General features: G+C 39.1%; 1 protein-coding gene across 3 annotated transcripts; it reads right to left on the reverse strand.

Moving 5' to 3' along the window:
- Window positions 1-996: 996 nt before the first annotated feature.
- On the reverse strand, window positions 997-14,120 carry UBLCP1 (ubiquitin like domain containing CTD phosphatase 1). Of its 3 annotated transcripts, none has more exons than XR_007509695.1 (11): window positions 14,043-14,120; window positions 11,222-11,415; window positions 10,722-10,813; window positions 10,212-10,297; window positions 10,005-10,120; window positions 8,804-8,902; window positions 7,795-7,832; window positions 5,448-5,546; window positions 4,878-4,994; window positions 2,514-3,507; window positions 997-2,012 (listed from the first exon to the last, which is right to left on the reverse strand). XR_007509695.1 is itself a non-coding variant. In XM_049829583.1 (11 exons), exons 2-11 carry the CDS (start codon window positions 11,373-11,375, stop codon window positions 1,985-1,987), a joined length of 957 nt encoding a protein of 318 aa, XP_049685540.1. In that variant the 5' UTR covers window positions 11,376-11,415; window positions 14,043-14,120; the 3' UTR covers window positions 997-1,984. The 3 variants fall into 3 exon arrangements, 2 of the variants coding, with proteins under 2 accessions (XP_049685540.1, XP_049685541.1); XM_049829583.1 differs by having other exon boundaries at window positions 3,380-3,507; XM_049829584.1 differs by having other exon boundaries at window positions 3,380-3,507; window positions 11,222-11,412; window positions 14,043-14,101.
- Between the last annotated feature and the right edge of the window lie 1,421 nt (window positions 14,121-15,541).

The raw sequence follows: 15,541 nt of genomic DNA on the forward strand, positions 1-15,541 counted from the left end.
TATGATAAGGGAAACAACATTAGTCATAAAAGACATAATGATCTGTCAGCAACAGCTATATGTTACCATCACATTGAGATCACACTCATGTATTCCAGCTCAGCTTATAAAATATTTGAAAAGGGACTGCAGATCAGCAAATACTTTGAAATTCTGGGATGAAATCCCAGTGTTGCTGAAATAAAAAATTAGATTTTTTTTTTTAAATGTTCCTTGTATAAAGCAAAAGAAAGGGATATTGCTTGTTCACTATGAAACTTCTGTTTGTATGCCAACTTTGAGCAAAAAGCTATGGGCACATGTTTAAATATATTCCCTTGGTTCAGTTTTCTCTATCTGGCTAGCATAACAAACACTACAGGTGATTGAAGTGTAATGCCTTGACTTCTTTCAATTGTTTAAATTGAAAGGTATTCTAGGACATTGTATACCAGTCCTGTATTTCAGTGTCTATGCTAGTACAGCCTTTCTAGGTAAAGGATCACCGTTCTAACCTTGGGGACTGTACCTGCACTGCATGTACATAAGTGAGTCAGCCTTCTAGTTCAGAAATCAGCTCCAGGAGACAAAACTTCAGAAATTTACCCTCTATACTTACCTAAAAGAAAGACTTCTATGCATCAGGTTTCTGGTTCACCAGTTTAAAACACAGCTTGGGCTGGCACTAAACCACAAAGAGCAGCAGACAAGAAACTGTATATTTTCTGACAGGTCATTGAGCCGGAGCCTAACATGCTCATCTTAACGGCTCATTTGTGTCTGCTGTCCTGACATTCTGACATTTGCTGTCAAGGTTCCTTTCCCAGGCAGCTAGGTGCTTCACTATTCGACACCACTGCCCTAATCTGCAGCAGCACATACCAGTCTCTTACTTAACTACTGATGCAAAATCAGTGTCTCTGGAATCCAAAGAAACACCCCCAAGAACCAAAATGAAGATTATCAATGGCTTCTCTATTACGCAAACTAGATATTTAAGACAGCACAGGACACAAATTATGAAAAAGGTATTTATTATTTACACAACTGCTATAGTTCCTTAAGAACAATATATACCATTTTTATTTGAAAGGGTCAGTCTTCTTTCAAATACATGAACTGCATAATGCACAAGTGTTGGTAATGCCAAACAGCAGTCACATCACACTTCTATAGTGCAGGCATAAGCAGCGCAAGTAAATGATATTTTAAGAACAGTATGGCTGAATATTGTATTTAAACACAGTGTTTGCACTTTGACAAGATTTAGCTAGAAGAGAACAAGGGTTTTGTTCATGCTTTGTTAGGAATGTGACTTTCCCATCTGAGGTTTAAACCCTTTATCTGACATACGAGAATTTTTCAGGCAGACTGCTTTTCACTTACCAAATAAGAGTGGGTTTTTCTCCCTCAAACTTCAATCATTTGTTTTCCAGTAAACACTGCTTTATAGTACAAGTTCACACACTGGGGTAAATTGGCCACAGAGGTGGTACTTTCCCGTCTTGCACAGAGAAACACTGACATACTAATACATACCAAACTTAGACAACTTGTAATTTATAGACTTAAATACTGGAATGGGTGAGGGAGACTGTTTCTAAAGATGGAGGGAATAGAGGACTTATACAATTCATACACTGCCAAGATTGGCTTCTTACTCAACTTTTTTGGTCTAAATATTTTTTTTCTAGTTTCAGAATGGTTTTGGTCTTTAATGGTTATGGTTGTACTTCGGCAGCAAAGGAGAGGGAAGTATTTTAAGTAGTAACACCAGAACTGAATGCAAGAAAAAGTAACTAACTGACTTGTTTCTCCCACTTTGAGCTTATTGCTGTGATCTTTTAAAAAACCCACAACCAACCCACTGGAAGACCAAGTATAGCAGTCATTCTGGCATTGGATCCAGTGTCCAGCACTATTATACTCTAGCGTAAAAGCAAGGAAAAGTCCAATGATCTTAGTTATGTTCCCTTCAATTCAGTGCCACACAATTTTATTAGCGTTATTGTCCTTGCTTCTTTGAAAGATACCTGAAAGAAACAAAAGTACAGTTTTTCACAAAATAAGAGGTAGGCACAAATATATCCAGTACCTTTTATATAAACTCGAAGTATGAATCTGCTTTTTTTTCTCACTGCCAATCCCCCTACTGATAATCAAAATCAGAAATGTGATCAATACTATTCATGATTTTATTTGATTTCAACATTCTTTCAATTCCATGACAGGTTATCTCGCAGTTATTCAAAGTCATGTACTTAGTTAGACTCCATTAGGTTTTTAAACAAAAGGGAGGAAAGAAATGGAAACATGTTTTGTTCTGAGAGGTTGAAAATAACATCGGTGGGAAAAGTAGCTATTATATCCTTTAAGATAAAAAGGCCCATTACATATGGCACTCTTTCAAATAAACTCAAGACTTTAATGAACAGTCATCCAGCATAACCTGAAAACAACAGCCCTCCACTAGCTTCTTTAGAGAATCTGAGTTACTTTAAAATGCTTGTTTTCTGATCTCATAGCTCTCTTACCACTCCAGCTGGAGCAATCTGGCTATGTGGTGACACTGAAGTTTTTGCAAATACTCTAGGAAAAAAAATCCAAACAATTTAACTGGCAGTGTGAAATAGTCAGTGAATTTCACTGCTTTTAAAGTTTAACATTTGACTTTCTGTTCTAATTGGAAACAAGAAAGAAAATTGTATAGAGTTTGCAAAGCTGTTCTTTTAAGCACTGAATGAGCGTTTTTCGAGTCGCATACTGCACACACTTTTTTTCACATGTATTGAAACTTCAGGCTGCTGTATATTAAGAAAAATTTTGCCCCAAAACTTCAGCTAATCATTCTCTAGCAAGAATTAAGATGCTAACTGGTGCCCTAAGCATTTATAAAAAATCTCATTCATAACACAGTAACTTACAATTCAGAGCCAATGAATACCATAATAGCACACAACCTGTATAGTGCCCAAGAACCATACTGTAACACCCCAAACCTCTTAAGTAACCACCAGAAAAGTTGCCTCATAGCAAAGGACTTGAGATGTGAACTGACAACCTAACTTTGTAGGGGTGGAGAGAGAGAGATTTCCAGGGACCAGGTTCCTTCAAAAATTCTTTTCCCTTTAGAAAGCTTAATTACTTCACTGAAAACAATCGGCATCCTGAAAACTGGAGAAGTAAGAAAAAAAAGTCCATTCTGTCAAAATCTCATTTTAGGGAAGAAGCCCAAACACAATAGCCTTATTAAAATTCTGCTCAAACTAAAGGACCTTCATAACTAAGTGATGTCAAAGTTCATCAGCTCAGTTGTTGCCGGTCTTTGTACAGACAACCTCAGGCAGAACACAGTGGGGTCATGGACAGAAGGAAGAAAGAATTTTTACTTTGTTCTTACCTTTCCCAATGTTTGTGATTCAGCTCCAAAAAGTCATCTAATTTTGCTATTTCTTTGAGGTATTGAGTGAGCTTTAGAAGCTCCTTGTCTTTGTCCCGATTTAAGTGTGCTTTCATAAAAGGCCTTATCTGTACAAAATAAACTGGGTATAACCATTTGCTCAAAGTAAGAAATATGCTTCTGATTCTCTATAATTTACAACAATTAAAATATATTTTCAGTACTATGCCAAGTTATAACTCCTCTTAGGTAAGAGGATGAAAAACCCTTTCCATTAGTGGCCACATCCAATTTGTCTTGTTGTTCATGCAAACTGGACTGTAGGGTTTTTGCCTTGCATGCCCACCAGGAAGAAATTTTTGTCTTGAATTTCTTCAAGCCTTCCCCTCCTAGTTAGACAGAATGATAAAATGATCTGGAATGAACTGCCACATTTTCTAATATGACTTCATAGATATTTTTGCAGGAGACATAAGGGGTTTTCAGCTCTGCTGTATGAGTTGTGTGGCATCACTGGAACCAGGTGCTTTTTTTTTCCTCCAACAAAAAGCACTTGACTATAATCATAGCTTCTGTGAAAAGAAGTGTCAGAAATAAAGCTTATCTGACAACTGCTTTAAGCTTGGAATACATTATACCTGTGCCTTGTTTTAGTGATTCAACATTCTTGTCTGCAGCTCTCTTAACAACATTTTGACAAACATCTTTCAAATCTGAGCTAGAGGGAGCTCTGGATAATCCTCTCCTAGCAAGATCTTTGCTATTCCTGATTCTCCTAACACTGTACAGTTAACATCAGCTTGCTAGATCTCATCAATTACTATCCTCTTCACATCATGGATACTTTCAAAGAAACCTAATTTTGGATTTCTGCACTTGAAAACATCTTCTTTTTTTTGTTGTTGTTAAAAAGAAATTTTTGAGGGTACTTTTAGTACCATACTGCTGTACCATCACATTTAAGTAGAAATTTAAGCTGCATTCTTCTTATTCAGAACCAGCACTGATAATGGAGCATGAACTGGTTGACAATTTTAGAAAATGAAATATTTGCTGTTCTGCAGTCAAAATGGCTCAAGGTATTAATTATTTCCCAGAACAGAATGATTGCTATTACACTGGCATACTACCATGAAGTACAGCCACTTGTTATTTCATTTATTTTCTGAATATAACCACTCTTGAGATTGAACATCACATATTTCAATGGTGCCTGTCAGCAATGACCAGCTTGATTATGGCTCACAGGTATAAATTAAGCAGAAATCACAATTTCATTGATTTTGGTAGTCTCTTAAAAGCTCACTTAATAGTGAAACAAAGCTTATTAGGGAAATATTGGTCAAGACAAATGGCAATCTAAATAAAATATAATAGAAATACGCACGTTTGCTAGGTAAGAATAGCCTTTCCTTATGATACAGTGAAGAAGTATGAGAAAGCACCACTTGAAGTATAAGAAAAAGTAGTAATAAATGAAAATTCCAAGTAAAATTACCTTGAGTCCGTTTTGTGGATTCATGAGGAAGTTTCGGCCAATATCATCGAACATAATAGTATTTTTTTTGCTGTAATATTCTGAAAATTTTCCCCAGATAACACCAAGAGGCTTCACCTGCAAAAATAACACATACAAGGTACCTGAGGTAAAACAGGTCATGTGCAGGAGATGAAAATACCAGTCTATAGGAACTTGAGTCCAAACTTGAATGGACACTCGTATTCTTTTGCTGAAAAATTAGTGGGTAGGTGGGCTTTAATAAGGTAACAGATGTGAAATAGTATAACATACTAATACTCCCCACACTAAAGAAAACCTTTCTGTTGACACTAAATTTTCTTGCAGCAGTTATCTATTATTTGATTTGAAAGCAGCGTCATCCAAATGCACTACTCAAAACATCAATACAGAGAATTTCAGTACAAAAAAAAATAATTTATGCTTCCAAGGTTCTTACAGTTTTCTTGCATGAAAACTCCAGCACAACTTTATTGTTGAATAGTTCAAAGGGGTATGATAACATGCCAGTTGAATGTAGAAAAAGATCAGGAAAAAATAGGTACTTACATCTATTAGTCCTCTTCTAGGAGTGTGCACTGTTATCATGGCAGCACTGTCCAACATGAAAGTTATCTTGTAGTTTGCATTGGTACTCACTCCAAGCTCCTGCATCACAAAGATTTATTATTAAAGCTTCTAATTATGACAGTTTTACTGCTGTACAACTGAAACCACAATTATAATACACTATTTGTCAAAGGGTAAGCTGCTGAGGATTACCAGAGGCACACTAATAATAGATACTGGGGGGAGGTTGTTAAATTTTTTTTATCCAATGAGAATCATAGAAGTACACCATTCTACGAAGAGGAAAAAAAGCTGATAGGAATTTAATTTTGCAGCGTTTACTAGCAGAAACTTAACAACTGATGTCAGCAACTTTGCAGAAAAGGCAAAATACAGAGAGGTCTTGCCCGTACCTTCATGCATAACCTTTCACAAGTTCTACATGCTTCAACTTTACTCAGTGTCTATAGCAAGGACAGCAACTTTGTACTGTCTGCTCTTTGTGTCCTCAAGTAAGTTGCAACAAATCACAGACAGTGGAAGATGAAATATATAGTAAACAGTTCATGGGTACTGTTTCCTCTTACACATGTCCAAGATAGCCAAAGTCAGTCAGAAATCTGCAGTTTGCACTTTAAAGATTTGATAAATTCTGAAATAAAGACTCTAAGGAAAATAGCCTTTTTAGAAATAAAAACCTTTGACTAGATGAGAGAGCATAATTTCCATTTCAAATCCTTTCCAAAGCTGAAAAGTAATATTAAAATCTGCTGACATGCTATAACATAGATAGAGCTGACAATTTGTGGTGTGTGCAACAGCAGTAATATGCAAAGCTATATAACAAGGAGAAAATACCCACTGCAACAGCTCTCTTGCAAATATTCAGCCATACTTAACTGATTTGCTTTTATATGAAAATGTAAATCTTGCAAATGAAAAGTGCTACCTTCCTGGGTCAGTGTCCTGTTACACTGAAATAACTAGCTGTTCTAGACTGTTTGAATTCCAGGCATAAATAGACAGTAAATGAGAGATTAAACTTGTATCTGATTATCTGATACTCCCTTCTTTTTAATGTTGTTCCTGCTTTGTAGTTTAAAGCAAAAACTTTAATGCCAAGTATTGCTGGGATCATTGTTCTCTGACAAAAAGTGAAACTTTTAGAGGTAAGCACCCCGATGCTATCAGTTTAAGGAGAAACAGCACTTTGCATCTAGTGGTAGGAATCTCAACTGATCAAGATCCTGGAGTAGGCATAAAAAGGTTGTGATTCAGTAACACATGAAAGGGCTGGAAAGGCAACCTAGAAATGTAGAAAGGTGACCAGTGCAGGGGAAACAGCCCAGTTTTGAACAATGGTTTTCCGTAAGTTTTGAGTCCTAGCACTACATTGACAGACACAATGTAGAGAAAGATCTAACACTGCCACAAGAAGTGCAATGTTTGCAAGGATCAGTACTGATTTTACTTGCACTAGCTCCGCTTCATAGTTCTGATTAAAGTTTCCCATTTCTGAGATCACTCTGAGGCATTTTTGTTTGTTTAGAAAAATTGTAGCAATTTATTATTTTGAGGAAGAGAACACTGGAAAATGGGCTTTGCTCTGTTAAAACGTGGAAAAATGGCTAGTCTATAACAAAGAGTAGAGATACAAATGCTTAAATTTGGAAGTTTTCCCTGAAAAGGAAACAAGCTTTGATTTATAAGCATAAAAAACCCCAACCCACCAACCAAACATGCAGCAATTCTTAGTAAGCTCATTAGATTTACAGCTAAGCCTGACTGTAAATGTGTTTACCACTAGGTCAGCTGTGGAAAACTGGCTAGTTGCCCGATTTAGGTACGGAAGAAACTAGGATTGAAAGAAGAGTTCTTATGGATGTTTTAGTAAGGCAGAGGAAGCAACAGAACCACACAGCTGCAAGAGGTACAAGATAAATATGAAAATAGTTTCCTCTTGATAACCTACTCCAGCATGCCACATCTGTCCACTCCTTTAAAAAAAAATGGTATTACACTTAAAGGCTAGAACTCTATATAATATAGAGGTAAGATGAAAGCAACTGTGAAGGCTGCGTGACTAAGTTTCAGCAGGTACTGACTTGTGTTTAGTTCTGCTAAATTTAGCACCTGCTGCTGATAGTTTGCGTGGAATTCTAAAATTAGGTTTAATCTAGTTTTGTGGCAAAGATTATTTAAAGTGACTATGAAGATTTAACAACTCGGGGTCTGATTCATACAACCTCCCAAGTTGCTAATGCCTTCCATAATGCTGAGCATGAGTCCAACTATATGAACAGCTAGCCAGACTAGAAATAAAGTATATGTTTTCAGAACAACTTACTTTCATTTTAGCTTCAATCCACTTCATATTAGTAGCAGCTGAAACAAAAGCGAGAAAACAGAAAAATCAATTTATCAAAATAAGTAATTGACAGGCACAAAGAAACAAGCCACGAAATTGTTCACTTAACATACCAGATTTTTACACAAAAGTTAGTTTTGGAAATATCCATCCTTATTACAGCTTTCAGCATTCACTGCCTTGAAGACAGTCTTCCTTCATGGAAGTTTATTTTTATTTGAAAAAGCTTACTTTTCAAATTAACAGCTACATAAAGCACTGCATGCGTTTAAACCCTTGTCTACATCAGCTGTTACTGAACTACAGTCTGCAGGACCATAAGAAGTGGGGCACACCTGCTTTGAGGAACCATACTGCCTTTGCAAGATTTTCTCCTGGAACCAATGATAAGAATACATATGGCCTGGAAAGGACAAAGCATCAAAATTGCCCGCTGATGTAAAATATGTGAAAACATTGTTCCAGACTATGAAAACTAAATTTTGTAATGCAATTTTAATATGGTTTAAACTTCGCACTGGCTAAAGTCTGCTCTCCAGCTGTTGGACAGGAAGTGAAACAGCATGCAAAGGCAAACGATCAACCATCCCTGTAGACAGGGGAGTTTGGTTCATTTGGCAGTTCACTACTTATTGTCTGGATTGAGATTATTTATAAAGATAGCCATCAAACAGTGTTTGAATGTCGATTATACAATTTTGTTAATTCAAGCACTTGTTTGTTTGAACAAAGTAACACAGCAAAGTGATGTTGAGCTTTACACTGTGATTAGACCCATTCAAGGGAGCAATGTGGGAATTACTATTTTTCTAAAATGGCTCCGATAGCTGTGTTAACATTCCTGATGAACGTATTACAGCTAATCATTCATGTATTGTCTTAGATCTTGTGATTCACACTAAAAAGCAATATAAAAACCTCCCACCTGGAGTCTCTGCTCTGAATGACAATTTACAATAAAGTCTTGGGTATTGAGCATAAAACTTACACCAAATTACAATATCATAATCCTCATATGCAGATGTCAGGAATTCATGAAGGTATGGCCTCATCAGTTCTACCCCAGTTTCAGCACATGACCTGTGGTCTAAAAAGAATATGAGAGAAGCAATTAATTATTAAAGTTTAAGTTAAGTTATTAAAGTTCAGTCTGACTTTCCTATCTATCCAGAGACCTGAAGAGCTTCACGAGGGAAGCACTGGAGCACTTTAAAATTGTGAATGAATTCATAGCAAACTACCATTCCCATTTTAAAGGTGGAGAGAAGCAGCAGAGGGGATATTTATCTGTTGATCCCTACAGGTATTTGAGGGCTTAGCTAATAATTAAATCAGAGATCTGTGAGTCTGAATATCTTTGAAGAGTCAGGCCAAACAGTTCATCTGTGCAAATTTGTAACAGCCCAGATATAAAACAGATTCCTTCAAACCTAGTCCAGTTAATATTATGAACATATATCAAGCTGATTTCAGACATGCAAATGTTGCCTGTTCCAGTTAGAAAACTGCTGTCAAATTCTGCTAGCAGAAGATCTCTAAATAAGAATTTTAAACTCAGTAATAGGTTGAATTTTGATCTCAGATTGTAAACAAATCTCATCAAAAAGGAAAGCTGAGGAAAAGGAATAAGGCAAGCTATTATTCACTGCTTATAGTCAAGCTGCCATGACACACTACATCCCAGAAAATTGTCAGAAGGAAAATTCTGGCTTCCAAAAAAACCAGTCTGACAGAATTTTCAAGTAAAACATGTTTTTGTGCATGTTTAGTAATGATCTGGAAATAAAATTTGAAGCTATTCTCCCACGCCCCCCAAAAGTGAAGTCAATCAGGTAAAGACTGAGGTTGTTACTTTACAACATCTTGTCTTGCCACAATGATATCCAACACACAGGTTGGTCAAGAGAAAGATTATTTGGATAAAATATTAAATTGCTACTTTTTAATGTCTTCTTACAGAAAATAAACAGTTGCTGCACTAAAATCAATGATATGCAACACTTAAAAAGCCCAATGCTTTTCAAAGTATGGGCAGAAGACCCCAAAAATATTACAAAGCAGAAGTTATATAGTACAACACATACCAAAGTTACTGAAGTAGATTGATTTGTAAAGCAAAAATCAAGAAGTGTGAACTGGCAAATAAACTGATCTCTTAAACAAAACCCACAAGTTGCATAAAATCTCACCAAATAGTGTATAATCAACATCTAGCACCAGCAGCTTTTTTCCTTCTCTAGGAGGATTCAGAATTTCCACTTTGTATTCTTTAACTCTGCGGGAAATTTTTAGTAGATTTTCTTCCCTAATGTAATAGTACAAAAAGTTAGAGTTAATTAAAATGCATACTGTACATTCAATAACAGGACTGTTTTTTAATAGCTAAAACTCCTAACCTATTTTCTACTTCCACAACTTCCTCTTCAATATCAAAGTCATTGACAACATCATCATTATCAGGAGGTGGCCCAAGGACATCTTCCTAGAGGAATAATAATAAAAGATAACTAGGATCACTGAGGGAAAATAACAATGGATATCAATGGATATTTCCTGCACACTACAGGAAAAAAACCCATACTATTTAACCAAAATTATTTCACTTTACTAGTGGAAAGAACTACTAAAGTATACTGATGATTGTTCAGATTTGAGAAGTCAGTGAATATCATAATAATAGATTCGTACTTTAAGTCCCAAACAACACAGGAGTTTTAGGAATACGCTGCTAGCAGAGTTTTGCAGAAAAGCTTACATTACAGAGAAAAAATACACACCAACAGAAATCTACTGCACTACTGTTTTTAAAATGATTACTGGAATATTCACAATTTAAAATCTTAATGAGGAGACATATATGTAAGTATCTTTTCATGTTTAAGTTAATACACAAGTAAAATATTTACCAAACTCTCCTCACGAGTGCCCATCATCATAATTTTAGTATTTGGTTTCAACTTGAGAGCTCCAAGCTTAACATCATCATCTGCGGGTTTGCCTATAATGCAAGCAGACAATTTTTTTTTTACTGGGATAGAGAGATTTTAGAAAACTGTCAATACATTTAATGCTTAATTGAAATAAGCTACCCATCAAACACCAGAATACTCCAAGCTGTATTATGGTCCTCCTCCATATACAGATACACTGCTTATCTGGCTAGCAGCAATTTAACTTTTTTTTAACTAAGTTTAATACACTTCCATGTCAGCCATTAAAAAATGACCAGGTAGACATATGAATAATAAACATTATCCAGTGATGTATAAAATTTCTATGTTCGTTCAAAAGCTAGATCTGGGAGGTAGATGCCCTGTTAGTATATACATCCTGGCTAGGTTTAGAGGATGTTCATCCATAAACATCTCGGGCACATCCACAACAAATAACAAATATGAATAGTTACCCTTCATTTTAAGTCCAAGAAGTTTCTGACGCTCTGGTAACACTCCAGTAAGGCCTTTAAGAGACTGCTTCAGATCCAACACTGTGTCTTCTTCTGATAACGAGGTTATTGTATACTCCTGTCCACCCCATTTTATTATGAGAGAGAGAGACATCCTTGAAGCATATGTTCAGTATTATTTTCTGAAAAATCTGCTGCAGGAGGAAAATACAATGATCACGTAAGGAAGAAATGGAATCACTCTTTTCAGAAGACAAACCATACAGTCTGTTTAAAGTATTTTTGATTTTTTATTATATTGTACATCAAAGAGCTGTTTGTTTTGCATGAACAGATGATTAACGTGTTGATAAGATGTTGAAACTAAGGGTGAATGAACAGCACTAAAACTGGGGCTCCAAGTTCCACTTCAATGTATTTAGCAATGTCACATTCACCGTTTGCTCCAGCATATGCTCATTTGCTGTGTGTTCTGTGCAGGTACAGCCTGTTCACTGCACAGCCGGCACCCATGCAGAGTACTGCAGTATCATAAAAGTCATTTCAAATCTCAGAAATGTCCTCTGCAACAATTACACAACCGAACCAGCCATGGATATCTTCACATATGTAACAATAAAACAGCAAATACGAAACACCTAAAATCTATAAAACCATAAAAATATTCTGAACCCAACAGTTCATTTTTAGCATTGGATTTCTCTAATCACTTTCACTCTGTAATACCTGCAATAATATGCACCCCAGGTCACGTCTCACTTTAGCAATATCAAAGCAGGAGTTTGAAAACAAAGCTAAAATACACACCTACACAATGCAATTACACTGTAAGAACTGCACATTCATTGCAGTGCTGACAAAACAACCATAATTACACTATCTTTAATTTACACAGCATCGCTTATACAAATCGTGTTTAACAGTTTAGTCCTACATTAAACACAGCAGAGAAACAAGATTTTTAGCTTTATGTGGAAAGGAGAAGAACATATTTTTTCTCTTAAAGCTTGGAAATGGAGAATCAAGGAGGTAGAAAGGTATGAAAAGGCTCTCAGGAGATGCAGAGAAGGCCTCTGCACCACTAATAGTGAGATTGTCCTCGAAAGATTGATATTCAAAAAGAAGAGAGCAGACCTATGAAAAAAACTGAGGCTATCCAACTTCAAAAAAATGCATTACACCAAGAAATACGGATCTGGCAACTCTGCAAAAGTCTCAGAATCCAAAAATCTGATTCCTCTTCCTGTTTAGCATTGTATTCTCAGAAGTTACCTGCTCTCAGACAAAATACTTCTCATTTATACAGTACAGACTATTAGGAATGAACAAGTAATTACTCAGGCATACCCACCAAGCTCAGACCAGATGAGAAACAGAGGGCTAGATGCAACCTGCTTGCTGAGGACACTACAAGCCACACCTCCACACTATTCCCTCTAAAAGCTCTGAAAACAAATTGAAGATGAAGACTGGTATCGCAGGAAAAAGAATTATTTTTTCCTTTTTTTTTCCCCTTTTTTATCCCAAATATCCCTAAATCAGATAGGGAACTGGTGTTATCCTGTGAAAAAGACTCATGAAAAAGGGGTCTTAGAAGCACCAAGGAATTCAGCTGAGGTTAAGGCTGCATAGTGTCAAGCAATGTTGATACATGGGGTCATTATCATAAATTATCCCTGCCCATAATCCTTAGACTACAGAAAGAAGAGTTTATAGTCTGTTTTCTTGCCTGTACCATACACCTCAAATAATTCTGCAAGAAAATGCTTAGGGCAAGAACTGTAAGAAAACTTCTCAAGTCTCTGTCCGGTGCTAAATTAAAAAGATCATCCCTCCAAAGTTAAGCACTTGACCAAACATCTATCCTTATTGAATTACAGTCCTGTCAAGATGAATGTTATCAGAAATGCCAAGCAGAAATAAGACACCTTTATTCAATGCCAAAACACTAAGGGGATTGAGTGCAGACACCAGAATTGATGATTACAGGAAAACAGATTAGGAGCAGAGAAAGTCACGGGGATTTTCAAAGTTTCTATCACCACAGCTGGACACCTCATGAATCTGAAGCTCACTGAAATGAAGTTTGCTTTGGTCAATTCCATTTTCAGGGCCTTTACAAGCCCCTTGGACCACCAAGAGCCTACAGGTTGGAAGGCCACTGGGTCAAAGAAAGTGTTACAGTTGCGTTGTTGTAGTTAAATTGTTGCATTACACCACTTTTCTTGGAAGAGAAACATCCACACCTTTAAGTTTCACTAAGCAACGTAAAACCCAAACATAAAACCCCCCAAACACACCAAGTGCAATATTGTGCAGGCGGAGCCGCAACACTTTCTACCACACCGCAACAGGTGGAGGAACGGGGTTTCAAATCGGAAGCTGCTCTGTGCCAGCCACCACCGCCAACACGTCTCTGGACAGCAGCCGCACGAACACAAGCCGAGGTTCGCTCCCCCCCCCGCCGCTCCCGTCGGGGCTGTCCCAGCAGCCAGACGGGACGAGCCCACACGCTGCTGCCGCCCCGGCGCCCGGGCAGCCGCTCCCGCCCCGCAGACGTTACGGGGCCACCGACCCGGCCGAGACAACCGCCCGCCCTCGGGCCCCGACCCGCGGCCGGCCCTGCCTCACCCCGGCCCGGTAAAGCCCGGCCTCCGCCGCACACGGACGGGCTCGGGCCCAGACCCACCGGGCTCCCCCTGCGATCGGGGTGGGGGGGGGCACGGCGGCCCTCCCCCGCAGCCCACCGGGGCGCAGTGCCGCCGCCGATCCGCCGCCACCCCCCTCCCCGTCCCTCGGCAGCCCGATGCGGCCCCCTCACCCTGGCAACGGAACCGGCGCCGTCCCGGGAATCCGCCGCACCGGAAGCGGAAATGGCCCCCACCGGAAGGGAGGGGGGAGGCAGTGCGCGGCGCCCGCAGCCGCCCGGATGTGCGCGAGTTCCCGCCTCGGCGGGCGGCAGCGTCGCCATGGCAGCGCGGGGCGGGGCGATCCCGCCTGTTCGTGTACCGGGCAGGCTGCGAGGCGAGGGAGAGTTTTCACCTTCTTTAAGGAGAAGAACAGCTTTCTTGGTATGCCCGCCTGAGGAGAGCGCCTCGGGGCTGCTCCGGTCGGGTTCGCGCAGGAAGTCGCGGTTTTCTGAGGTAAAATCCACGGCAGTCCACGGAGCGAGCGTCCTGCCCGGGCCCCCGCGCTCCCCTCACCGCCGGCTGTGAGGCTGAACTGCACTGGGGGCCCACCAGAGCTGAGCCTGGGCCCCAGGGAGGCCAGTAGAGGCGAAGTCCACATGCAGCTGTTGCCACCCGTGTCTCTTTTGCATCATTAACCCTGAAAGGAGATTGCTCTGTACCCAGGGAGCCTGACTCATATCTTTCTTAGCTTCTAAGCTGACTCTTTACAGGCATATTAGCTTTTTGTGTCTGTTGAATCGAGGGTCGCTTCTCAGCTACCATTGGGACTCTTGGGAACTGGCTTCAGCTGCAGTGGTTTTGTGCATGGACAACAGATATAGAAGAGAAAAATGTATTTTGCACAAAGATGGCCTTTTGCGCTCAGGCATTCTGCTTTGCAGAAATAGTTGGAAAATAATTGTTCTGTGGTAAAGTCTGGTTTCTTATACCTGTGAAACGAAGTGGAGATAATACAGACTGCAGTTCCCCTTGGCATCAGTAGAGACGGTGTTAAATTTGAGGTAGGAAGTGAAAGTTTCGGTCCTCCTGTTGTCTGAAAAGCAGATTCATCAGCTGGTGTGCAATGAGCCAATAATCACACACTCAGGAGAGACATTATTTATTTCATATTTGCGCAAAGACGGGTGCTAGGTGGTAATTCCACAAAGCTAACACACCTTACAGTTAAACAAGCAAGCGATTTATACAGTTTTAGATTCACCCACTTAGTTTCCAAAGTAATTTCCCAAAATCATTATTGGTAGTCGCTTGTCTGCCACCATTTCTATTGGGCTGAGGTTTTCTCCACTTCAAATTAAAGGTACAGTGTTCTTTTATTCTACAGTGCATGCTCAAGGAGTGGAGAAGGGGGTAAGTCTTTTAGGTCTGGGATTGAGTCGGTGGCCGTGGTCTCCCCCTGCTGCCTTTGCCTTCCACCCAGTTACTTCAGATGTCCACTGACTTCATGCCCATTATCAATTACTCAACTTTAAGCGCCTTCTGGGGCAGGATGATCCCTTCTTATCCATCTTTTAATTCTTCTTCGAGGTTCTTCAAGGCCCAATTCCTCCACAATGTCCTTGGTTAAAGAATGCTAGCTGCTTTCTTCTCTGATTACAAATGATTAAGTGTCTTTAGACTGTCAGCTTAA

This window comes from Accipiter gentilis, chromosome 26 (assembly GCF_929443795.1).
Source record: "Accipiter gentilis chromosome 26, bAccGen1.1, whole genome shotgun sequence".
Lineage (NCBI taxonomy): Eukaryota > Metazoa > Chordata > Aves > Accipitriformes > Accipitridae > Astur > Astur gentilis.